General features: G+C 42.9%; 1 protein-coding gene across 1 annotated transcript in view; it reads right to left on the reverse strand.

The window, feature by feature from the left end:
• Positions 1 to 27,080, reverse strand: part of LOC144591021 (arginine-glutamic acid dipeptide repeats protein-like) — a gene marked incomplete at its 3' end in the record, with an annotated part of 78,289 nt that overhangs the window by 12,011 nt on the left and 39,198 nt on the right. The window contains exon 5 of the mRNA XM_078395368.1: positions 11,570 to 11,668. Within this exon, the coding sequence (XP_078251494.1) occupies positions 11,570 to 11,668 (99 nt within the window). The remainder of the gene's footprint in view (positions 1 to 11,569; positions 11,669 to 27,080) is intronic.

Here is a 27,080-nt window from a genome sequence, read left to right on the forward strand (position 1 = left end):
GGAAAGGTTTATGGGTCAAATGCAAGCAAAGGAGGTTAGCACCTTTGGTCAGCATGGACAAGTTTGACTGAAGGGCCCGTTTCTGCGCTGTATAACTCTGTGAAAGATTGTCATCAGTTATGTTTGCAATGGCACATTGAGGCTTGCTTAAGAGAGCCTGCTTGGGCAGTAATTCTTTAAACTCCAGGTCCTCCCTAGGTTACAAACACCTGACTTATGTACAGTTCGTACAGAGGGAATGAACATATGGGGGACTGACAGGATAGAATAGCGGGCTGCTGTTGGGCTACAGGCATCTTCTGCTGTGCACTACTTCTGCCGTGCAAACTGTTGCTCCTTTTGTGTAATATCTGAATGATTGAGTTAACTGATCTTGGGTTGGCTACATGCTGCCTTTGGCGTATATATTGCTGGTGGCCACATTTCCAACTTGCAAACTGCTCAGGTTACAAACAGTTCTCAGGAAAAGAGTCCTACCGCAACCTGGGGGAAGGCCTATACTTGATGTACATCTTGATGGGTTATGGCGGTGAACAGAATTAAAAGGAAATAACAGCCTATAAAACTGTGATTAACTCCAATCCATGTCAGTAATGATGAGTATGAAAATAGTGGAATGCCACAAAATCAAACAGAACATACTAGAAACACTCAGCACATCAGGCAGAATCTGCAGAGAAATTTTTAATGAATGCTTGATGAAAGGTCACTGACCTGAAATATCATTTGCTTTTTTGCTTCTTTCCGATTTCCAGCTGTAGGACTTTATTCTTGGATTGTTCTAAAAACCCACCCAGTTTACTGATGTCCTTAATGAAGGAGATCTGCTGCCCTATGTGGTCTGGCATAAACAGCTGCAAACTCACCAATCTGTTTGACTTAAATTGCCGGTAGACACAAAATGCTGGAGTAACTCAGCGGGTCAGACAGCATCTCGCGAGAGAAGGAATGGGTGACGTTTCGGGTCGAGAACCTTCTTCAGACTTAAATTGCCATCTGAAAGAGTTTCACAAGCTACTCTTTGCAGCCTGAAGAAGAGTCTCGACCCGAAGCGAAACCTATCATGTTCTCCAGAGATATTGCCAGACCTGCTGAGTTTCTCCAGCAATTTGTATCCTTTTTGTATTAATCAGCATCTGCAGTTTCCTTGTTTCTGCTCTCTTCAGTGGGTTGATTAAAGATGGACAATAAATGCAGACCGTGCTACAATGTACCCATGAAATGAATAAATAGAAATTCATTGGATTTCACCGGGCGCCACAGCGGTAGAGTTGCTGCCAGAGACCCGGGTTCGATCCCGACTACTGGTGCTGTCTGTACGGAGTTTGTACATTCCCCCGTGACCGCTTGGGTTTTGCGCCGAGATTTCCGGTTTCCTCCCACCCTCCAAAGACTTACATGTTTGTAGGTTAATTGGTTTGGTTTAAGTGTAAATTGTCCCTAGTGCGTGAAGGATAGCGCTGGTCGGTGCGGAATCGGTGGGCCGAAGGGCCTATTTCCACGATGTATCTCTAAACTAAACTAAACTAATAAACGTTAATGCTCCATCAGGTTGTGATTGCTCTGCAACAGCTCTAGAGCTCCAAACTACTTTTTAAAGTTTACACCCCTTCTGAGTCTCGATTTTCAATCTAGTCAGCAGAGGATCAATTGGACCGCTGCCTTATCTGAAAGGACAAAGATTTTCCAGAGTGCTCCGGACAACTGCTGGAGAAGGAACCCTAAATGCTGAAAAAGTGAAAGCAAATGTTGGTCAGAAGATCTTCATTAAGTTTCTTTCACAGGACCCCATTGTTCATGAACACAATCCTCCTTCAGACAACATCTTTGTGCTTGCAACCTCTTCTTGCTCAACCATTTCTCTTCACGGCCCTGGATTCCCACCAATATATGACACATTTTGGAAGGGAAAGTCCCTGTGGCAGACAGACAGGAAGGCAGAAGCTCGCACAGGCAAACATAGACAAAATGATGGCCTCACGCACTGACAGGAATGCACAGGCCAAAGGAAGGTCAAAGACACGGGCAATAACAGAAATGCACACCACACCAATATCGAGATGCCAACTATATATTCAGCACTGGAATTCCAACCTCTGAACATCTGACAATCAAATTAATTTAGAGATTCTGTCCAAGAGACAGACAATCGGACAGACGATAATCAGACTTATCTTGAACTATCAAAATTTAATTATCTTCAAAAGACAGTTCTAATATATAACCAAAGAGCAGACACAGGACAATAATTTTCCTATCTATAATAACGTGAAACTGATTTCACAACTTATGTATTGTTCCTTCTATCAAATTAATTAATTTTGTAACTTCATCATTTCAATAGGATTTGTATAATAAGCTCAGCAGAATTCAGGTATTGTTCCTGGTTTACAAAGAAAAGAAATATCTGACTGTTTGCAGTACATTTAACACATGCACCAGTCAAAAGAACTGATGCACCAAATAGCCTCCTTCCCTGCTGTTACTCTTCTGTGAAATGTAAAATTAAACAAAGCCATCACCAGAATACATTTTAAACATGCAGAAAAAACCCCCCACAAAGCACTGTAACGTTAGCTTCAGTGGAGAAGTCTAGCTTGAATTTTAAACAATTTCAATTAGCCCTGGCTGCATACTGGTAATCAACCATATGAATCCTAATTAAGGGCTTAGGCATCACGCAGCAACATCATCCCACAGCACAGCAGAGAATAGCAGTGAACCATGCCCTCAGATGACATATATAAATAAACAGAATCAATAACACATTCCCAACAAGTGACTGGGTGTGTTAGTGTCAGCTACAGCTTCATCTCAAACCCCAGCATTATTTAGAGGTGCCCACCATTTTGTGGGGTGTAGACTCCGCTGGCAAGGCTGATCAGATCAGTTACTGCTCCTGAATTAGTCCCCGGACTAGCCTACTCAGATGCCAATTAAGATTCATTGATGGGTGCAGAATCAGACGTAGGCCACATAAGCAGAATTCACATGAGTGAACCAAATGGGTTTTTATTATGGGTTCTTGTGGATTACTGTTTTGATATCAGCTTTTTTTGTACCAGACCTATTTAGTTAATTGAGCTTAAATGACCCAACCACTGTGCTGTGATTCAAAATTACCTCCCAAGATCACCAGCCCATGTCACTGGATTCGCACACAGTAACTCCTTCACTTTGTTATATCCCCGAATTTAAAAAGCTGATAAATAATTGAGTGATTCTGGATTGATTTGGCCAGGAGACTCTTATGGTGAAGAGAGAAAAAATATTACAGATTTCTCAATGCACCAAATCAGAGAGAAGGCAGATTAATAAGTAACAATCATTGCCAGTAATCCAAAATGTAGAAAAAAAGAACTACAGATGCTGGTTCATACCAAAGATAGACACAAAGTGCTGGTGTAACTCAGTGGGTCAGGCAACATCTCTGGAGGAAAAGGATAGGTGACGTTTCGGGTCGGGACCCATCTTCAGACTGGAAAAGGGACTGAAGAAAGGTACGGACCCAAAACGTCACCTATCCTTTTCCTCCAGAGATGCTGTCTGACCCCCTGTGTAGCCAGCAGTCATCTGATCTTCGATCACAGATAGGTGCAAATTATAACGAAACTTTAGTAACTTTACCCAGCAGTCTGCCATGTCTGTAGTGTAGCTGTAGTGATTGGTTCACATAAGCATGGCACTAAGCACAAAAACAAAACTCGAGAACAAACATTTTTACGAGTACAATTGCTCACACATCCCCACTTTGTTCCAGAATTGTACTCATTTTACCTCCTCTTCAACACGAGCACACGACATGATATTTCATGTACTTTTATTCATTTGGTTCGAGGTGACCCCTGTTCCATTTATAGTGTTTTCAAATTCCACTTTCCCAACCAATCACTTTACTGCTTCTAAGTCCAAGTCCCCTTCCACTCCACTGGGAATAACAAATTGTGGATCCAGTTAATTATATCAATACCTCCAGGGCCTGTCCAAATCCTAACTGAGCCATACGGTTTAGCCCTTTCAAAGTTGTTCCTTATCTTTTCCCAGCCAATGTCTTCGTCCACTTTGGTGCAAAGCAAAAAACGGTGACAAATCATAGGCTATAAAGAGACGATGCTCAGAATTAAGAGAAATTTGGAAAAGTTGGAAAGTGCAATGGAAAGAATGAGAGGAGGCAAATAAACAATGCACAATTCAGAAAGAAACAGACGTACAGAAATTGGATCAAGCAAGGTTAAAATAATTAGAGGGAAAGGCAAGCAGAAATAATTACGAAAACAGGAACTTTTAATTTAATCCTCACGCAACATGAAATGGGAACTTAAAAAAAATGTATATGTCAGATTAAAAGAAAGATTTGTCTAACTACTGACAGCTGTTTACAAAATCAACCACTTTAAACAGTGTTCAGTACTTCATATCAGTAATCCAAATGTCATTTTGTGAAGATTGATTCCTGAAAAATTCAAGTTAGTACTGTGAAATGTTTCAGAAATGGAGGTAACTTAATTTTGAGTAGTGAAGGCAAAAATCAAACAGACTTAATTTTTTAGCGATGTAATATGTGGTAAATAAGAATAGCTATATCTGCATGAGCAGAAATGAATACCACATACAATAAAGGAAGATGGTCAAAAGCCAAGGGGTACGGATTTAAATGGACGAGGATCGGAGGAGAGATGTAGGAAAAACAAATTCACTTGGAGAATGGTCAGAGTCCAGAACTCATTGCCTGAAAGTGTGATAGTGGCAGAAATCCTCATCACATCTATCAAGTACTTGGACAAGTTTGTGAACAGCTGTAGCCTGCAGAGTTACAGATCAAGAGCTGAAGGTGAGATTCAGCTGCTATTCTTTCCTATCACACACACAATATACAAAGACATACACAATAGACCACACAGACACAATAGAACGCAATAGACTACAGACCGCACCATAGAAAGCATTTTATGAGGATGCATCACAGCTTGGTTTGGAAACAGCTCTATCCATGACCGCAAGAAATTGCAGCGAATTGTGGAATCAGCGCAGACCATCACACAAACCACCCTCTCTTCAATTGACTCCATTTATACCTCACGCTGCCTCGGCAACGCCAGCAGCATAATCAAGGACAAGTCACAAAAAATGTCACAAAACATATTAATTTCCAACACAATAAACTATAGTTAATGAATTAAAATATAAATATAGAGAGAAATACAGAAATATAAATCCTAAACTTGATCCTTGGTCAATTTTTTTGCCATTTCCTTGTTCCCCTTTATACATTTTCCTATCTATGGCTGTACTGAATCTTACTTGCCCTTGCTGGTCTTTTGCCTACTTATAAAATCTCTTTGAGACCATGGCAATTTTTTGGTCATCCTCTGCTGGATTCTAAACATTCCTAATCCTCACAACTCACTGCTTTTTCTGGCAACGTTGTTGCCGTTTCCTAGGATTTAATGTTAACTCCTCTAGCAATGCTTGGTTGGAGCACATTTCCTGTTATGTCTTTATGCCTTAAAAGAAATGTATATTTGTTTAAGTCATATATTATTTGTTTAATTACTGGCCAAAGCCTTGTCACGTCATGCCTTTTAATAATTTCTAATTTACCACATGCTACCAGCCCCTCATATCTTTAGTTTAGTTCAGTTTAGAGATAGAGCGCAGAAACAGGCCATTCGGCCCACCGAGTCAGCACCGACCAGCGATCCCCGCATACTAGCACAATCTTACACATACTAGGGACAATGTTTACATTTATGCTAAGCCAATTAACCTTTAAACCTGTACATCTTTGGAAGTGTGGGAGGAAACCGAAGATCCTGGAGAAAACCCACGTGGTCATGGGGAGAACATACAAACTCCGTACAGACAACACCCATAGTCAGGATGGAACCCAGGTCTCTGGCGCTGCAAGCGCCGTAAGGCATCAACTCTACCACTATGCCACCCGGAGCTGTGGGATATTTGAGGAGACACTAGTGAGAACCTGGGCGCAGATGCGGCGTAGATGGAGGAATTGGGAGTAGGGGGATAGAGTTTTTACCGGAAACAGGGTGGGAAGAAGTGTAGCCAAGATAGCTATGGGAGTCAGTAGGTTTGGAGTAGATGTCGGCCACAAGTTTGTCTCCTGTGATGGAGATGGTGAGATCCAGAAACAGTAGGGAGATGTCGGAGATGGTCAGATCAATTTCAAACAATGCATAATTCTATCAGTTTATTATCATTCTTTCTTTGGAATGTATTTACCTCTAGAGAATATCAGATATGAATTAGGATTTGGCCCCTCAAGCCTGTACTGCCATTTAACATGATCATGGTCAATTTGATTGTTTCCTCACCTCCACATTTCGTTCTACCCATTGTAATCTTTCACCAGCCCCCCCCCCATAGATTTCAAAAATCTATGTGCCCCTGCCTTTAAAATGTGCAAGACCCGACATTCACCACCCTTATTGAATAACCTTTCTCCATTCCACAGTACTGGTTCCAGAAATAGCCTCCCCCCCCCACTCCTTGGTCAGTTATTCAAAATGCAGATCCGGAAATCCATTTGGGGAAGCCTAGAGCATACAGCTGACCTGCTTGGAGTTAAAGATAGAAATAAAGACTTGCACTCGCATGATGCTTTTCACAACCTTTGCAAGTTAGGAAGCACTTTTGAGGTAGTAAAATACTTTTGAAGTTGTGGCGGCAGCTGTACAACAAAGCAGCTCCCCAAGGCACACTGTTCACAAAGGGAAGCCTTTTGTTTAACTCCGCAAGTATCCCACCATCGTGACAATTATCTAATCGAGACCAAATCTCTGATAAGCGCAGAACACATGCTTTTGAAATACTTTAATTACCGATATCATTATGCTTATAAAAAATTAATTTGAATTCAATTACGTCCCAGCTGATCATCAAACTGAGTCGCTTCGAGGTATATTCACTGACGGATATTTCAGTCTGATCAAATACGCTTTGATAGCAAACCAGTGGTGTAGATGTCATATCCGATTACATGTGGAGCTATTATGTGAACAGTTAGCTAGGTAAAAGTTAAGAAGTGCTTAAAGCAATGGTGACTGAAATGCATAAATTTGTATGAAGGCTTTAGAAATATCAGCACAGACCAGTTGAGTAGAATAGCCTATTTCGATGCTGTAAATTTGCTGTAATAAGACCTTCATGCAAACAGTTGGATTGATATACCTAACCGCTGATTTGGTCCGTACGGTGAACAACAATATATACAAGGTAGACACAAAATGCTGGAGTAACTCAGTGCGTCAGGCAGCATCTCAGGAGAGAAGGAATGGGTGACGTTTCGGGTCGAGACCCTTCTTCAGACTGATGTCAGGGGAGGGGGCGGGAACAATAATTACAACCCACTCTTCAGAAATAACATTTCATATTGCAAAGGTGTTATCTAAAACAGGGTGCGATAAGATTGGCAAACTGGATAGCTGATGGAAATCTATTTATGCCGTAGAACCAAAATACTTTTCTTTCTCTCTCCACTTCATTTGGCACTCCAAGTAGCAGAGAAAAAAATGCTTCAGACCACGCCATAGGAATTAATAGCAGTGCCACTGCTTCACGGGTGGAACTTTATGTGTGAAAGTACTGAGAATACCATGTTATGCGAGTCCATTAGAAAACTTCTGATAGAAAACAAACAGTCCTTTGTTATATTAATCGTATGAATATTTTGATTTTATTTTGTCTGGGTAGTAAGGAATTCATTGTACAAAGTACAAAGGAGCATTCCAAGTTCTCAACCTGGTTACTGTGGTGTCGGAAGGAACTGCAGATGCTGGTTTATACCAAATATAGACACAAAAAGCCGGAGGAACTTGGTGGGCCGGCAGCATCTCTGGAGAAAAAGAATGGGGTGATGTTTCAGTCAGAAGAAGGGTTCTGACCCAAAACATCACCTATTCATTTTCTCCAGAGATGCTGCCTGACCCGCTGAGTTACTTCAGCACTTTGTGCCTATGTGGTGGTGACTGTGCAACTGATGTGGGTGGATGAGCCTGCCTGAGCGAGCAAAGACCAATTAACAAAGTCCCTCAATCTGATCACAAAATAACACTCGTAATTCACTCAAGCTTGCTGTGCTCATAAATTTATAGCTCCTTGTACTCTAAATAACTGTTTCAACCTGCCGTTCCTAACAAGATACCACGTCTCTCCATGGCTTCAAGTTTCAAAAAATGTTTATTGTTAAAAAGGAACAGACTAAAAAGGCATCATAAATAGATTTAAAAATTGAGTTATGTTAGCTTTCATCAATAAATAATCCTCTTTTATGTAGAGAGAAAGATTATTCTTTTGCAATTGAAAGTCTCATTTTTTAAAAGTAACGTGGAATTGCGCCAGACATTGACTTCACTGTGCAGTCAAGGTCTCGTCATTTATACCGAAGCAAAGGAGAGGATTTATTTTTGAAACTTCCTTTATCATTGTGAAAAAGCATTGACATCAATGTATTGCTGGCATATCAATACAGCTTCTGCTCCCGATAAAAACAGTAGAGACTGTAACTATAGAAACAATGACATTTACCTGATGTTTTCTTATCTATACTTGAGTCTTTTCAAGAGCTCCTCAAGGAGGCCTTGGCAAATGAAACTGAATTTTGCAAGGAAGGCAAAAACCATTAAAGAGAAAGATCTAATAAGCAGTTAGATGAGGATCTAGCTACTGTTGTGCAAAGCACACATACGAAAAATATCATGGTACATGCACAAAAGTTGATTGCCTTATGCTTGGCCAGAAGGACTTTGAAACCCATCGTTTTAATTCTCAAACTGATTCAGTTTAGTACAGATTAGTTTAGAGATAGTGGGCCGCAGGCCTGCTTCCACACTCTGAGGCGGAGAGGCAGAGAGAGAAACATGGAGGGAGGGTGGGAGGGGCGAGGGGGGGGGGGGAGTGCTGCATGTGTATGTGCTGATGGGAGAGTATTTACTATAAATATAAAAGTTTGTTATTTACAAATCCAGCAAAGTGTGCATGTGTGTATGTGAAATATGATTACCATTTGAGCATGCAGCAAAATGATTTGTATTGGTCAGGCCGACTGGAAACGTGAATCATCTATTCAGAGCTGAGCAAGATCATCATTCAAGGCAATTTGTCCTGCGGCCACACATGAAAATTGCACGAACGGTGTTTATTTATTAAAATAGCTATCAGCTGTGAAAGATTTTGACCTCTGGTAATTCCATTTGAAAATTTTAAATGTGTTGCTACAGAAATTTGCAATCCTGTCAAAATAAATTCAAGAGCTAAATGTGGAATAGTTCTGAACAATATTCAACGCTGACATTGTACGTTACATTAAGTCCTCCTTTGAGCTAAGAACAGCAGATTTTGTACCATCTCTGGCAAGACTTGGACCACCAGGTGCAGATCAGGCTTGTAAACAGGATGCAGCTGCCCAGAACATTTCAAGTAGCTGCAATATAATAAGACCAGACACACTCGCATGTACAAAACATTGCTGGCATTGAGGCTCGGTGGACAGAACCACCAAATTCTTTAGTGCGCTGAAACTATGCTTTGATCGTCACAATTACTCGTAGGCAAGGTTGAGAATAAACAGAAATAAATTAATGAAATCAGAAGGCTCGGGAGAGCTGAATCTGCCAAATAGTTTTTAAATCTGAGCCGTGACATTCCAACAAAGGAGGGCACAGATTGAAACTAACAAAAGGAAATTTATGACTGGAGATTAGAACTGGACTTTCCTGGGTAAACTCGCTGTCAAGGGAACTAAACATGTTAATTAATTCAAGGCTCCTTAAGAAAACAGGATCTCTCCTCTATCATCAACTTAAAATTGTACAGATAATTATCCCCATATTTGACTGACTCATCCAACCTGGACGCCAGCAATTACAGCAGAAGCTACCAGGACTTACCGACATTTTCAGCCATTACGATGAGTGTTCAGCAAAGATCATTGAGCTGAACCACTTTGACCGCCCGATCGCCAGCCTCTCGCTAGCTAGGTCCCTCTCCCCAGTGCTGAGTCTCCTGGTCTTTACATTTGCCCCCATTCAGTGAACCAGCTCCGCCAAGATACTTTGGCACTTTTGAACAATGAAGTGATGGGTGGACACAGTGGCTCAGTCTGCGACTCAGGTTGGTGGGATGGAAAGGGAAGAATGAACGGGGGTAGGAGAGGATATTCTTTTTTTTTTTAAACCACCAAATGATCGTTTGTCCAAAATATCAGCTAACAGTTAGTTTAGTTTAATTTAGTTTACGGTATTTTGGCTAAACAATTAAATGAAGATAAGTGCAAAAACAAGTTGTTGGAGAATTTGGTTGGTCAGAAATGGACCATTGATGTTTCGGGTTGAGACCATTCATCTGGACAGAAAGAGTAGAGAGGAGATGGATGTTATAAAGAGGTGAGGGGGAGGAATGAGGCAAGGGGGGGGGGGGCAGGGACAGATGATTGGAAAGAAGTGGGTGTGTGAGAGAACCTGGGTAGAAATGAAGGAGAGAGACAGAGACAGAGGGGGAACAGGTTACCTGAAATTGGAGAATTCAATAGTCACACCAGGCGGATATATGGTGTGCAAGAACAGCTGCCCGTCTTTTATTTGCAATATTGTAAAAACTATTCCAGTCCCTGCTTCTTCCCAGATGAGTGACAGGGAGTCCTTGTGTGATGATTTACAGCTGAGTCCATTATTTGGGTGTGGGGAATGGAAGGCCAGTCCTCACCCCAAGAAAGGGGGCAGTCGAAAAGCATCACAGACGTGTCCGTGGCAATCACTTGTGGAATTAATTAAATCGGTGTACCAGAGGGCCGTTCACCTCAACCCATCCTCCTCTCTCCCTCCCCTCTCTCAAAATCTAGCCAACCATGCCAACAATCAAATTCAGTCAGGAGTTGATCAGCAACACCAACATTTCCCAACAATCTGCTGCTTCGGGGTGAATGACAGATCAATGCTTGGTCAGATGGTCCAAGTCATTGTGAACAGAGCATTAGGAAGCATCCATCTTTACATCTAAATGATAAAGCAATGAAGAGTCCCATACCAGCATAAAAAGTTAAAAACCTCTTAGGAAATCACATTCTAGGCTGAAACTTTCAGTTTGTCCAAAAGTCAACAGGAGGCAATGGTGGCGCAGGGGTAGAGTTGCTGCCTAACAGTGAATGCAGGGATGGAGACCCGGGTTCGATCCTGACTGCGGTTGCTGTTCATTCTCCCCGTGACCTGCGTGGGTTTTCTCTGAGATCTTCGCTTTCCTCCCACACTCCAAAGACATACAGGTTTGTAGGTTAATTGGCTTGGTAAATGTAAAAATTGTCCCTAGTGGGTGTAGGATAGTGTCAATGTGCGGGGATCGCTGGTCGGCGCGGACCCAGTGGGCTGAAGGGCCTGGTTCTCTAAACTAAACTAAAAAAACTAAAAAGGAGCAAGAAGAACTCAAGAACATATTTGCACTCTCTCTTTTTCATCTCTGCAGCTCCTGGGAAAGGAATTTTTTGCTCATAGTTTTAAAACAACAAAAGAACACTGAAGCTTTCTTAGCTTGCTTCACAAATGAAAGTTGAGTTTCTTACCATTTCATCATCAGACCAGCATTTTTCAATCAGTTTGGGCACGGGCTTCTTAACCAGTCGTTGCAAGGCCTTCCCTGCGTCGTAACTGCTCTCGTGTAACTAAAACAGGTTCAGGGGAAGGGAGGAGAAGCAGAAAGAAGAACGTTATCAGAGGAAAATAAATGGTAAACAGTAACTGGAACAAGATAAATGGTTACCGTATCTATGCAAACAGGTTCCATTTAGTTATCACAGAAGTTGGAATAATGCAAAATACAACCAAGGTTTGATTTTGTACATGCAAATACACATACAAATCCATAATGATGGAATGTTTGTTTCATTAACAGGGCTCATAATTATTTTCTTTCCTTTTGAAACATCAATATTTATTCCATCTATTCACAGAAAATCGTGCCCCAAGGAAGCAGACAATTCTTTATTCCAGCCAGACCTAAAGCTGGGTCCCCGGGATTTTACTTTACAGGATGTCATTCATCCCACTGTTTCTACAGTGCATCTCTTGAAAGATCTAGGCAGTTGATTCCATTCCGGAAATCCTTCTCATTTATTTTCTTTTACAAATATTAATTGAACTCCCCTACAAGAACTAGCAAGGAGATTGCAACTGGAATAGTATTCTTGTTTGAACAAATATTCGGTATGAAAAAGCCTCTGGTCTCGGGGAATTCAATTGCACAATACTTCTTTTATATTGCTATGTGATTGAATTGGGGTATAAAATTGTGATTAAGACATGCAAGCGTACAATCCAATGAAATTGTTCTCTTCAGAGCCCATGACACCCTGCTTGTTGTTCATGCCCGCCCGGTGTGCAGCAGTGACAGCAATTGCTGTGCAATGCAGGTTTGACACTGCACCTCGGATGTGTGACCAGGAAACAGCATGCTGATTGAACAAGAAAGCAGGCCTGAAGGAAGCAACCTCACTTTAGTGCGATTAAAATGGAGCGTGACTGCATTGCGGCCGGGGAACACATAAGCTAACCACAAATTCAGCTTTGATGGAAGAGATTTCTAAGCATTTTGGAGGTGAGACCTTCTACTTATTTATGAGTGGTAGATCTTGGCAAGATGAGGGCATCCATCTTGCCCTCATCTCTACCAGTCTGACGTCCGATCCAGCGAGGTGCATTCTACCATGTCCACCCCATTACTCATCACACCAGGTTACACCCAAGACATCCCACCACTTCCAGCAGCAGTCCCAAATGAGAAATGCCATGCCAGGAGCTCCAGCCAAGTCAGAACATAGAAGAGTGCAGCCCGAGAACAGGTCCTCACCCCACAATGTCTGTGCTGAACATCGAACCCCTACCCTCCATTCCCTGCATATCCATATGCTGACATAAAGCATTTAAATGCCACTGTGGTATCTGCGTCAACCACCATGAGTTGAAACACAAGCACGTTCCAGACATTAACCACCCTCTGTATAAAAAAACCTTCCCTTCACATCTGCATTAAACTTTGTCCCTCTCAACTTAAAGCTAACATTGCAGGGGTTAGTTTGTGAGTGATTCCTGAAGTTATGCCAAGCAACTGTGCACAGCCACTCAGATGCTCCACAGGTCACACCATTTGTGTGAACGAGTCCATGCACTTTATTCCCTGTAAGCCCCAAATAAAATTTGCAGATGTTCCCCCAAACAAATAGAGCCCCGGTTTTTAGCTTGTGCTTTTACGCAATGTTGAGCAAACCAATTTTAATTCAAGTTTGATTTTTTGTCTGTGCTATTTCCCTTTCACCAGGCTACACAACGGGGGCTGCTGGAATTTGAGCTCAATTTTACAAAATTAGAGAAGAATAAATAAATCCGGATCGTGGTTACATGTTTGGGCTTGGGTCTCATCAAGTAACTTGTTGGTACAGCTCAGACCTGCAACTGGCAAGCCAGAAATCTTATGAGACCTTGCACAAGAAGCAGCAGGTTCAGCAGAAAGAACAAAACTCAATGGTGAACATTTACTATTGATATAATACACTTATTGTGTATTCGCACAGCATCCTTAATATCCCCAGAACACAGGAGCCGTATCAAACAAAAAATAGGCTAGATGTTAAGGAAAAAGGTCAGTAGATGGTCACAGGGGTATGTTTTAAAGAAAGAGGCATGAGAGGCTGAGAGACAATTCCAGAGCTCAGTGTCAAGACAATTAGAGACCCCAGCACCAATGGTGGAATAATTGAGATAAAGGCCAGAATTAGAACAATGTTGATAATGTGGAGGATGCAGGAGTTTTCAGAGATAGTAAGGGACAATATTATGAGAGCAAAAAAAAAAGATTATAATTTTAAAATCAAGACATTGTTAATCCGAAGTTACTGTAGGGTGGATAACATTTGATTGATTGTTTGAAAGATACAGCATGGAAACAGGCCCTTCGGCCACTGAGTCAATGGCGGCCATCGATTACGCGATCACACCAGTTTTATGTAATCTTAATTTCGCATCCACTACCTCCACAAGAGGAGCAATTTTACAGAAGCCAATTAACCTACAAACCCTGGCACACGGAAACCGGAGAAAACCCAACCGATGACAGGAAGATGGTGCTACTGTAGCGCCTGCCAAATTGCACTGGATATGTTGCTGGACTGAAAGAGGAAGAGATTTAGATAATTTCATCAATGGAAATAAGATTAAAAGTTAGCCAGGAGTGAAGTGGAATAATCAAGTGTAGAGGTAAGAAACATACGGATGAGGATTTTTTGAATAGTCTATTTGCTGCAGGAATGAACCTGAGCAACTTTAGGGGGATGTAATCAACGAGTCATAGGAATGGTGTTGCTAATATCATCCAAACCTCATCTCAGGACTGATTATGACACCAAGGCAGTGAACTGTAGTTTCCCCACATACTGCATGAGACAATGGATGACAATCAAAATTGGCGTTTCAAATTCCACTTCAAATTGATGTCTCGTGATGAATTTTAACCATGAAAGCAATGTGAACACTCATTGAGTACAGGTCATTTAATCTGCTTCACACTTGCAACTCCTAATCAGCTGCGAAACATTTAAATAGAAACTTGAGGGGCAGCTTTTTAAACACAGAAGGTAGTGCATGCTTGGAACGAGCTGCCACAGAAAGTGGTTGAGGGAGATGCAATAACAATATTTAAAGGATATTTGGATAGAAAAGGTGTGGAGGGAGACACAAGGAACTGCAGGTGCTGGTATCTTGCGCTGAACACAAAGTGCTGGAGTAACTCAGCGGGTCATGTAGTATCTCTGGGGGACATGGATAGGTGACGTTTTGGGTCAGGACCTTTCTTCTGGGATACATGCATGGGGAAAGGATTAGAGGGATATAGGCCAAATGTGGGAAACGGGACTAGCATAGATGGGCGTCTTGGTCGGCATAGATGAGTTGGCTGAAGGGCCTGTTTCTGTGCTATGTTTGGTTTGAATTGGTGATTGCGAGCAGGCACTGAGCAGCTGTTTCCCAGCAAATTTTCAACCCTTTCCTCAGCAATATATCCAAATGCAGACAGCAGAATCTGTCGTGTGACCTTCCGCATATTCAAAAATTAGAACTGCATATAAGCCTAATTGAAAAGATTTATACTGGGCAACATTGCGGGACACACACAGACCCACACACAAAGTACAAATTGCTCCTTTTGTCATTAAATAAAAAAATCTTTGGTTGAAAGCATAAATAACAAGGGTTGGCAGAGCTGTCAGAGTGACACAATTGCACTGCGAGGTCTCATTGCATCTGCACAAACTGCTCATATGATCTGCCATTTTCTGTCAGCACAAACTAAAGAATAAATTTTCCTCTCGGCATGGCTCAGCTGTCAAGCACCTTCGTGCAGTAATGAACTCATGAATTACATCTCACTGCCCTGACAGTCCCCATCCAACACATCAAAATATTGTTCTTCAACTGTAATTTATAACTTCATTTGCATGCCCCCTTTTTCCACTGTGACCTTCCACAAGTGACGCTACATGTTACAGTCATAACAAAACCACCAATACATCATCTGTGATTACAGCCATTAGACTTTTAGCTTCATAGATCTTTCTGTAGTTACGACTTTCACCACCCGTGGCACAAAACTGAACCTGGATAAGCAATTTCCTACTTTTCCTTCAAGACATTACATATAATCTTTATTACTTTTTACTATGCCTGCAGATTATCAAAATGTGATCATATAATGTAGCACCAACATATGCAATAGAGCAATGTTTCTTCTGGTACATTTACTTAGCAATGCAAACAAACATTTGTTGACAGATTCTAATATAGAAGAAAAACATACGTATTTTACACTTCAAATTAGCCCGGCAGATAAGAGGCCATTTGTGATGCCGATACTTGAGGGGATCGATCCCCTTACCCACTTAATTGTATGTTAAAAAGAATCACCACATTCAGGAAGGGATGGAAGAAATTTAAATACTGCAATAAAAAGGTGAATGATGGGTATTATTTCCCTTACATAATTATTTAATTGAATTTAATTGATTTTAAAGATGTAGCATGGAACCATGCCCTTCAGCCCACAAAGTCCACACTGACCATTATTTACCCTGCTCACTAGGTCTATGTTACCCCACTTTCTCATCCACTCCCTACATACTACGGGCAATTTTACAGAGGCCAATTAACCCACAAACCCTTTGAGATGTGGGAGGAAACTGGAGCACCTGGGCGGCACGGTAGCGCAGCGGTAGAGTTGCTGCTTTACAGCGAATGCAGCGCCGGAGACTCAGGTTCGATCCTGACTACGGGTGCTGCACTGTAAGGAGTTTGTACGTTCTCCCCGTGACCTGCGTGGGTTTTCTCCGAGATCTTCGGTTTCCTCCCACACTCCAAAGACGTACAGGTATGTAGGTTAATTGGCTGGGTAAATGTAAAAATTGTCCCTAGTGGGTGTAGGATAGTGTTAATGTACGGGGATCACTGGGCGGCACGGACTTGGAGGGCCGAAAAGGCCTGTCTCCGGCTGTATATATATGATATGATATGATGTGATCACAGAGAGCATGGGCAAGCTCCTCACAGACAGCACCTGATGTCAGGATCGAACCCAGGTTTCTGGACAGGCCCCAGCTCAAGATTCCCTTGCCGAACATGGTGTCAAGTTAAACTAATCTCCTCTATCTGCATGTGACCCATATCGTTCCATTCTCTGCTCATCCATGTGCCAATCTAAAAGCTCTTAAAGGCCACTCTTGCATTTGCCTCCACCACCACTCCTGGCAGTGAGTTCCATGCTACCCTCCCTCTGTAACAAACATGCCCCACACATCTTTAAATTTAGTCCTCTCACCATAAAATGATGTCCTCGAGTCTTTGAAAATTCCACCGTGGGAAAAAGATTCTGACAGTCTATCCTATCCAGTCTATCCTATCCTATCCTAGAGTCTAGCCTCTCATAATGATATATGCTTCTATCAGATCTCCTCTCAGTCTCCAGAGAAAACCATCCGTTAGAAACATAGAAAATAGGTGCAGGAGGAGGCCATTCGGCCCTTCGAGCCAGCACTGCCATTCATTGTGATCATGGCTGATCGTCCCCAATCAATACCCCGTGCCTGCCTTCTCCCCATATCCCTTGATTCCATTAGCCCCCAAGAGCTCTATCTAACTCTCTCTTAAATCCATCCAGTGATTTGGCTTCCACTGCCCTCTGTGGCAGAGAATTCCACAAATTCACAACTCTCTTGGTGAAAAAGTTTTTTCTCACCTCAGTTTTAAATGGCCTCCCCTTTATTCTAATACTGTGGCCCCTGGTTCTGGACTCGCCCAACATTGGGAACATTGATCCAACCAACAAAGTTGGTCCAACCTCTCATTGTAAGTAAAAGCCTCTAATCTGAAAGACCTACTACTTTACCTATTTTGATTCCATTTGCAAACTTACTAACCAACCTATCTCGTTTACATCCAAGTTGTTTATATAGATCATAAACAACAGAGGTCCTAGCACAGATCTCTGATTGTGAATACAGATGCAATGTCCTTGTTTAGTGCCCCCCTTACATCCTCTTACTTGAAGCATAGCCTCTTGTTTTTAATGAATGTATCAAAAGTCTTGGGATTTTCTTGAATCCAAATTGGCAGTGACATCTCATGGCCCCTTTTGGCCCTTCTAATCGCCCACTTGGGTTCTTTCCTGCTCCCTTTATAGCAGTCAAACCAGGGCAAACCACCACAGTGAATGGCAGACCTCTGGGGACTGTTGTAGAGCAGAGGGATCATGGAGTGCAGGTACATAGTTCTTTGAAGGTGGCATCACTGGTAGATAAGATGATTAAAAGGCTTTCAACACAAGGGGCTTCATCAGTTAGGGTATTGAGTAAAGAAGTAGGGATTTTATGTCCCAGTTGCACAAAACGTTGGTAAGGCCACATTTAGAGTATGGTGCTCAGTTTTGGTCACCCTATGATAGGAGAGATGTTATTAATCTGGAAAAAAAGTGCAGAGAAGATTTATGAGGATGTTGTCAGGTCTTGAGGGCCTGAGCTTAAGGAGAGGTTGGGCAGACTAGGACTATTTTCCTTGGAGCGCAGGAGGTTGAGGGGTAATCTTGTAGAGATGTGTAAGATCAAGAGGGGAATAGATAGGGTAGATGCACAGTCTTTCACGCAGCGTAGGGGATTCAAGAACCAGAGGAAAGATTTAATAGGATCCTGAGGTGCAATTTTTCCCACAGATGTACCTATTTCCACCTTCAACCCTTCTGCTAGCTTATCAGTTCGCAACACCAACCTTTTTGTCTCTTGCCTTCTTAAATTTTCATCTTCGTCCATCATCTGCCTGCCAAAATCCCCCCCCACCCCCCGCCATGTATCAACCTACTACCTGCCAGTCTTTGTCCTACCCCTGCTCTCTTCCAGCCTTCTCTCCCCCCCCACCCCACCACAATGATGAAGAATCTCGGCCCAAAACATCACCGATCCATGTTCTCCAGAGATGCTGCCTGACCCACTGAGTTATTTGAGCTCTTTGTAGCTTGTTTTAATAAAAAGGAAATCGTGTTAGACAAATTTATTTTCGCACTTTTAGGGTGTAATAACTAGCAGAAATCTGTACATGTGAAGTATTTGGAATTTCAAAGGGAATTCAAAATGGTGTCACATAAAATGTTAAGGAAACAAGAGCTCATGAAGCGATGGGTGATGCATTAGTTTTGAAAAAGAATTGGTTAAAAAACAGAAAATAGAAAAGTTGGGATAAATGGGTTGTATTTAAGTTAGAAAGCTATAACTAGTGGCTTGCCATATGGATCAGTGCTGAGGCCTCAACTCTTTACAAATCTCCATTAGATGAAAAGACTGACTGTACCGAAGCCAGATTTACTGACAATACAAAAATGGATTGGGAAACATATTTTGAACTTGATACAAGGAGTGTCCTACGGGATATGCATGTGTGCAGAAATCTGGCTGATGGAGTATAATGTAGAGCAAATTAGGTCATCCACTTAGGTTGGAAGAATGGGGAAAAAGTTTACAAGGAGACTAGAGAACGCTGTTTCTAATCAAAATATCCGTCTGCCCTTATAATTGAAACCTAGAACAACAATGTACAGGTACAGCAACTAAATGGGGAGGCAAGGGGGACAGATAACAGAATGAAGTATTGTGGTGGTTACACAGTGATCGGAGTACAATGTAGGGTTTTTTTAACTCTTATTTAAGATGAGATTTACCTGCGTGGGGAGCCGTTCAGAATTTGTCGGCTTCATTCCTAGGATGAAGGCGATTATATGAGGAACAGTTGGGCAGGCTAGAATGACATTGTTAGGTGTTTAGAATAAATGAAAGATCATTGACATGGAAGATTTAAGGTGAAACAACAGGGTAGATATTAAAAGACCATATGGATGTCAAAGGTTATAGAAATCAGACAGGGAAGTGAAGTTGAAGCTGAGAACAGATAAGTCATTAAATGGTTAAGCAGGCGAGAGGCACCATATGGCCTACTCCTGCTCCTGTTTCTTACGTTCTTACACTGCATCAATAACTTTGCATAGAACCACTTGCTCCTGTGCATTTACAATCATCGAGTCATAGGATTATACAGCATGGAAACAGGCCCTTCAGCCCAACTATTCTCTGCTAGTCCCACTTGCCTGTACCTGACCCAATGCGCTCCAAACCTTTCCTATGTACCTTTCCAAGTGTCTTTTAAATGACGTAATTATACCCCCCTCTATCACTTCCTCTGGTAGCATATATGCACCACCCAGTGCTTGAAAAAGTTGTCCTTCAGGTCCCTTTTAAATCTTTACCCTTCAGCTTAAACCCATGCGCTCAAGTTTTCAGCTTCCCAACACTGGGGAAAAGACTTTAACTATTCAACTTATCTACGCCCTTCATGATTTTAATAAACCTCTACAGTCACCCTTTAGCTACCTGCACTCCAGGGAAACAAGATGCAACCTATCCATCCTCTCATAACTCAAACCCAACTGCAGCACCAGAGACCCGGATTCGATCCCGACCACGGGTGCCGTCTGTACGGAGTCGGTACATTCTCCCCGTGACCGCGTGGGTTTTCGCCGAGATCTTCGGTTTCCTCCCACACTCCAAAGACGTACACGTTTGTTGGTAAATTGGCTTGGTAAAAGTGTAAATTGTCCCTAGTGTGTGTAGGGTTGTGGTAATGCGCGGGGATCGCTGGTCGTTGCGGACTCGGTGGGCCAAAGGGCCTGTTTCTGCATTGTATCTCTAAACTCTAAACTTAAACCCGGTAAGGTCCTCGTAACTCTGTTTTGCACCCTTTCCAGTTCAACTTTATGCTTATCATATTATTTCCCTCAACCTGGATGAAAGCAAGGGTTTGCCTGGAAAAGCTGACAATAGCTCACAGTATTGAGGCAGTCCCGGAAAAGGGAAGTCAATAAGGATTGAAGAGAAAACGTGCCGTGACTGGAGCCTTGTCCACTGCCAAGGTGGATGGTTATTGGTTATGAAAGGATAAACATCACAGGCCCAAGATATTTAACACTGGATTTCCGCACCATAACATCTTCTGCCACCAATTTCAGTTGTTTTCATTCATTTTGTTTGGTTTGACGATACAGCATAGAAACAGGCCCTTCAACCTACTGGGTCCATGCTGACCATTGATCGCCTGTTCACACTAGCTCTATTTTATCCCACTTTCTAATCCACTTCCTACACACCAGGGGCAATTTACCCACAAACCCGCATGTCTTTGGGATGTGGGAGGAAACAAGAGCACCCGGAGGAAACCCACGAGGTCACGGGGAGAACATACAACTCCACACAGATAGCACACAAGGTCGGGGGAGATGGGGATAATGGGACGGGGGAGAGGGGGAGGAACAGTGGGAGAAATGGTACGCATCTAGGTGGGAGACAAGGAAGTTGGGAGAAGGAAAGGTGGGCAAGAGAGGTTTGGGGGAAATTTTTAGATCGTTACCTAAACTCTGAGAATTCAATATTTATACCGTTGGTAGATACAAAATGCTGGAGTAACTCAATGGGACTGGCAGCATCTCTGGAGAGAAGGAATGGGTGGCGTTTGGGGTGGAGACCCTTCTTCAGACTCTGTTCAGACCCTTCTACAGACAGGTTCATACCGTTGGGTTGGGTTGTAAGCTACTCAAGCAGAATATGAGGTGCTGTTCCTCCAGTTTGTGTGTGTGGCCCTACTCTGGCAATGGAGGATGTATTACATGTTTGGTACCAGGAACAACAGATACTGACTTTGCTGGAGTGATAGTGTGGCGCTTCCGCATGTCCACCGCATCATTTTTAGAGTCAATATACAAATCACTGATTCACAGTAATGGGCAGATGGTCAAGTGGGTAAAGAGTGCATGAAAGGTCACTTTCCACCTCACAAACTACCAGGGAATGCACCTTGCTAAAAGACTAGGAAGATAGACATCATGGGGGCTCGTGCCGTGCTTCAAAGGTTTTCCTGATAAATTATCACCGTTTTGTTAAATTGAGCATAATACTGGAGAATTTTAATTTTAGCTTCAGTAGGGATTTGATTGTTAATGTATTCCCATTCATTCTACTTTATTATACTTTTACTGTTAAGTTCTATTAACAAAAATGTTGAGTTGAATTCATTTGGGGCAAGCCATGCAGACTCCCGATGTGTGAGTGTCAGGAACGCACCAGGGCCGGCACAGGGGGGTGCAGGCTGTTGCTGGGGATTGGCAGCAACTAGTCCATGTGTTGCCAGGTTGCCTGGGTGTTAAGAGTCTCTCTCATCACCCCCTGCTGGATGTAATGGAATCAGCTGAATCCCCCACCTCCTCTCTGTTTGCTGCGCAGCTCTTGAGAGACTTCTCTATGGTAACAAGCTTAACAGTGGCCACCAACGCATCCAATAACAGCCCCAGAGACATCCATTTCCTCAGGGATTGGTGTCACAACAAGCCGTGTGACAATGAGATCACCGCTTCATTGCTGCAGGAACCCTGCACAGCAGCGTGCAGTCTGAGATGTTTGCTTTAAAGTGCAGGGGGCTATGTACCTCTCGCCACCTTCTCTATGAGATCAGTAGCCATAAGGTCATGTGATCGGACCAGAATCAGGCCATTCAGCCCATCAAGTCTACTCTGCCATTCAATCATGGCTTATCCATCTCTCCCCCCCTAACCCCATTCTCCTGCTTTCTCCCCTTAACCCCTGAAACCCGTACAATAATGCACCAGTGCGCTGTGGGATATTAACACTTTCGGCGCCAGTGTAATGGGTTGCGATACATAAACTATCTGAGATACATCTATCTATCTATATATTATTATACTACTAAAACTCAGATCTTGTATATATATATATATATATCCGTATGTAAATATATGTATTTCTGTGATTTTGCCAAAACGGTAAACCATAGCGCCACAATTTTTGCGCCACCTTAATCACCACTCTCGCGTCGACTGTTTATAACAAGTTTTATTTTAATTGGTCGTATATTTTTAAAGTTACAGACATTTGAAAGTTTAAAACTCTCATTTCTAAACACTTTTTTTCAAAGTGCTGTACGTATGATGTCACCATACGGCATGCACGGCCTCTCTCTTCACTCGCACAAACAAGATGGACGCCATTAGCGGAGCCGCCCGCCCGCAATCAGGGGCTCCCCTCTCCTCTCTCCCCTCGCTTCTCTCCTCTCTCCCCTCGCTTCTCTCTCCCCTCTCCCCCACAACCGCCGCCAGTAATCCCAGGTCGGCTAGGCCACAGCCACCGCCACGCTGCCCGTCTCCAGCAGTCCGGCGCTCCCTCCTCCTCTCTGCACGCTTGGTAAGTGGCTTTCGCCGCCAACGGCTCCACGGAGGGGACTGGGCGTGGGGGGCGAGTGGGTGGAGGGGAGGATGGGGTAGGAGGAGGGTGAGGCTGGGGGGAGGAGAGTGGGGGAGGCGGGGGAGAGAGGGGGGCTGGTGGGGAAAGGGGGGGTGGGGGAGAGTAAGAGTGGGGGGGAGGGGGAGGTGGAGAGAGTGGGGGTGGGAGGGAGAGTGGGACTGGGGAGGGGGACAGCGGGGGTGGGGGCTTGGTGGTGGCGGGAAGAGAGAGTGGGGGGCAGGGGGTGGTGGGGAAAAGTGGGGTGGGGGTGCGTAAGAGTGGGGCTGGGGGAGGAGAGAATGGGGGGTAGGGGGAAGAGAGAGTGGGGGAAAGGGGGGTGGTGGGGGAGAGTGAGAGTGGCGGTGGGGGAGGAGAGAATGGGGGGGTGGGGGGAGGAGAGATTGTGGATAAGGGGGGTCGTGGGGAAAGGGGAGGTGGGGGAGAATGGGAGTGGGCTCCTCAGTCACACCCTCTCCCCTTCCCTGTCCCCCCTCTGCGAGGAATGGGCCCACCTGGTCTAGTATTACCTAAATATCACGTTTCTTAGAATGATAATCACAGAGAGAAAGGGCGCTTAAAAGATGTCAAATCAAACATTGGTCATCTCCTAATCATTCCCAAGGTACAATGAGGGATTGGAGAAGAGGGAAATAGAACATAGAACAGGCCTTTCGCCCCATGATAACCCTCTCCAAAGCTTCTGCATCTTACTGCAAATAAATCTTATTGACTACAGTACAATCATCACACGTTCAAAATATTACCCAAATTTTGCAGAGATAATTGGCTCTTTGCTTATGGTGCAATACCATTATTAAAGGAGGGGTAATGAAGTAATAGCCTATCAATATTTAACAGAAACTTGGACAGGTACACAGATTGGAAAGGTTTAGAAGGTTATGTGCCAAATGGGGCAAATGGGACTAGCACAGATGGGCCAGATAACGAGTGGGCCAAAGGGCCGGTTTCCATGCTCTAGAACTCTAATAAAGAATAGAACAGCATCAATTTCTCAAGGACCATCGGGATTGAGCAGCAAGTGTCAGTTTATCCAATAGTGCCTACATCTCTAAAATAAGGAGCATTTTTTTAAAATCTTGCAACGGACAATTATTTAACTCTAATTTTTAAAACTCCTAATGCATTCACTTAAGGCACTCTTTGCCAGTATCCATGACATGGCAGGCCTGAATTCAACAAAATAAACTGCAAGGTAACACATTGTACTAACAGAATTCCTGACTTTAGTCTGGTGTTTTTATGACACAAGTCCTGCCAAATACCACAAAAGTTCGTAAGTGATAGGAGCAGAATTAGGCCATTCGGCCTGTCAAGTCGCCATTCAATCATGGCTGATCTATCTTTCCCTCTCAACCCCATTCTCCTGCCTTCTCCCTATAACCCCTGACACCCGTACCATTCGAAACTCTATCTATCTCTGCCTAAAAATATCCGCTGACTGCCTCCACAGCCTTCTGTGGCACTGAATTCCACAGAAGCACCACCCTCTGACTAAAGAAATTCCTCCTCATTTCCTTCCTAGAGGAACGTCCTTTAATTCTGAGAATATGACCTCTGGTCCTCGACTCTCCCACTAGCGGAAACAACCTCTCCACATCCACTCTATCCAGACAAGGGAGGGCAAACCCACATCATCCCCAATTACATCTCAGCTGCCATGTAAAATAAATTTGCAGAAAATAGAAAATTGGTCAGATGGTTTCTTTTTGATTAAGGAATGGTGCATGGGGCTTGTAAAAGTACATTTTTCTCCCAAGCGATGGGAGAATGTGCTCATTTTTCACTTTTTTTTAATGAGAGCAAGTGCACATGTTTTCATTGCGGGAATGCAAATGATGCTCGACAACCGTTCTGAGTCTTCCCAGTGGCGAGGCTGTTCACTGCCCAAACCTGCAGAGCTCTATCTGCCTGGAGACATAATTAGTAACGATGAAAACTGCAATGGAATTGAATTACAGGCTACTCTGAAAATAAGTACAGCATCATTAATGAAAAGAAAACATTGTCAGGCTGTGCAGCTTAATTTCATTAACAATTTAGGCCAAGTTATTGTGGGGAACTCCTCTGCCTCAACTCCTGCATACCAAGAACTTTATTCATATCACAGATTTAATGTTTTCATAATCAGAGTCATACCTCAAAGAAACACGCCTTCGTACCAGCTTGTACATGCCAGGAAGATGTCTCATCTAAGCTCGCCCCATTTGCCTGCTTTGGCTCACATCCCTCCACACCTTTACTGTCCATGTACCTGTCTGAGTGTCTTTTAATTGCTGTTTATTACATGCCTCAACTACTCTGGCAGCTCGTTCCACCACACCACGCTGTGTGAAAAGTTGCCACTCGGGTTCCTATTAAGTCTTTCTCCTCTCACCTTTATCCTCTGGTTCTTAATTCCCCTACTCTGGGTAAAAGACTATGCATTCGCCCCTTCTATTCCCCTCATGATTTTATACATCTCTATAAGATTAACCCTCAGCCTCCTGCTCTCCAAGGAATAAAGTCCTAGCCTGCCCAATCTTTCCCTATAGCTCAGGTCCTCGAGTCCTGGAAAAATACTTGTAAGTCTTCTCTGCACTTTTTCCAGCTTAATGACATCCAGGGTGACCAAAACTGAACACAAAACTCAAAATGCAACCTCACCAACCTCACCAAAAATGGAGTAAAAGTGTCTTTAGAATTTAATGGCGGCATACTCACCGAAATGCAACCTCGCCAACCTTACACAACTGGAACATAATGTCCCAACTTATATATTCAATACCCTGACTGATGAAGGCCGACTGATGAAGACCTTCTTTACCACCCTATCTATCTGTGACACTAATTTCAGGGAGCAATGTACCTGTACTCCTAGATCCCTCGGCTCTGCAACACTTTCCCCAAAGAAAAGCAGAAAATCTTTTGCACTCACTTAAAAAAATCTTATCTTGTTGTAACATGAATGCATTTTAAAACTATATGGACTGAAAACACTGTAATCTGCAGTATTTATGTTCCATACTCTCAAGCTTTCATGAGGGGAACATGGTACTTCTCTGCTTTAAACATTTTGAAAAATGGGAGTGCAATTATTTGCATTCTGTACCTTTCAAAGCATAGCGTAGCTTGGACAATATATTTGGGAAAAGGGTGCAAAATACACAGACTACTTCATAACTCAAATTTATTAAAAAATGGAGTAAAAGTGTCTTCAGAATTTAATGGCGGCACACCAATTGCGTTGACTGAAAAGTTGGTCTGAAATCTTGTTTCACGAAAAGGAGGTGGAAGCTCAATTGCTTTGGACAGAGGTTGATAGGTCTTTAAATATAAATGGAATCAAGGGAGATGGCACTGGAGATCAGCCTTGATTTTACCAAATGGCACAACAGAAATGAGGGATTGAATGCCCACCTTATGTTTCTATACCAAATGAACCAAAATCAAAGTGGATATAAAATACAGACAACTTTGTCTATTCTGTGTTGAACAGATTATATCAGCCATTTGGATTTTTTTTTCAAAATTCATATAAATTCATGTTGTATTGAATAATACCAGGTGTTAATGCAAATACAGTAGAGCCAGTAATCAAATAAGGATTGTGCTAATTAACGTTTACACATTTCTAATTGTTGTCAAAGCTATTTCTGGTGTTCCTTTCTCAGAGTAGAGCTGGCAAGCTGGATTTTCAGAATTTGAGGACTTTCAGCCCATTTTTCAATGGTAAACAGTCAGAACCGTTTTCTTAGGATGAAAATACCAAATTCACGAAGCCATAGCTTCAGGGTGAGAGGGGCAAAGTTTAATGGAGATGTGTGGGGCAACCTTTTCTTTACACTGGTGGTTAATGCCTGGAACCCGCTGCCAGGGGTGGTAATGGGGACAGATGTGAGAGTGGCATTTAAGAGGCTTTTGTTCAGGCACATGGATATGCAGGGAATGAGGGGTGGGGTATGGATTACGTGCAGGCAGATAAGAGCTGATCTTGGCTTCATGTTCAGCACAGACACAGTGGGCCGAAGGGACTGTTCTTGTGCTGTTCTCTGTTCTATTTCAAATTTACATTTCTACCACATTTTATCTCCGGTCCAAAGCATATTTCCTGTTAATTCCTGTTTTGACTTAAGAGTGCAGTATCCTCAGATGTTTTCTCTCCACCTTTCTTTGGTGGTAATTAGTAGGCCAGCACTCTGTGGCCGAAAGG

The sequence above is a fragment of the Rhinoraja longicauda genome, unplaced genomic scaffold (assembly GCF_053455715.1).
Source record: "Rhinoraja longicauda isolate Sanriku21f unplaced genomic scaffold, sRhiLon1.1 Scf000510, whole genome shotgun sequence".
NCBI lineage: Eukaryota > Metazoa > Chordata > Chondrichthyes > Rajiformes > Arhynchobatidae > Rhinoraja > Rhinoraja longicauda.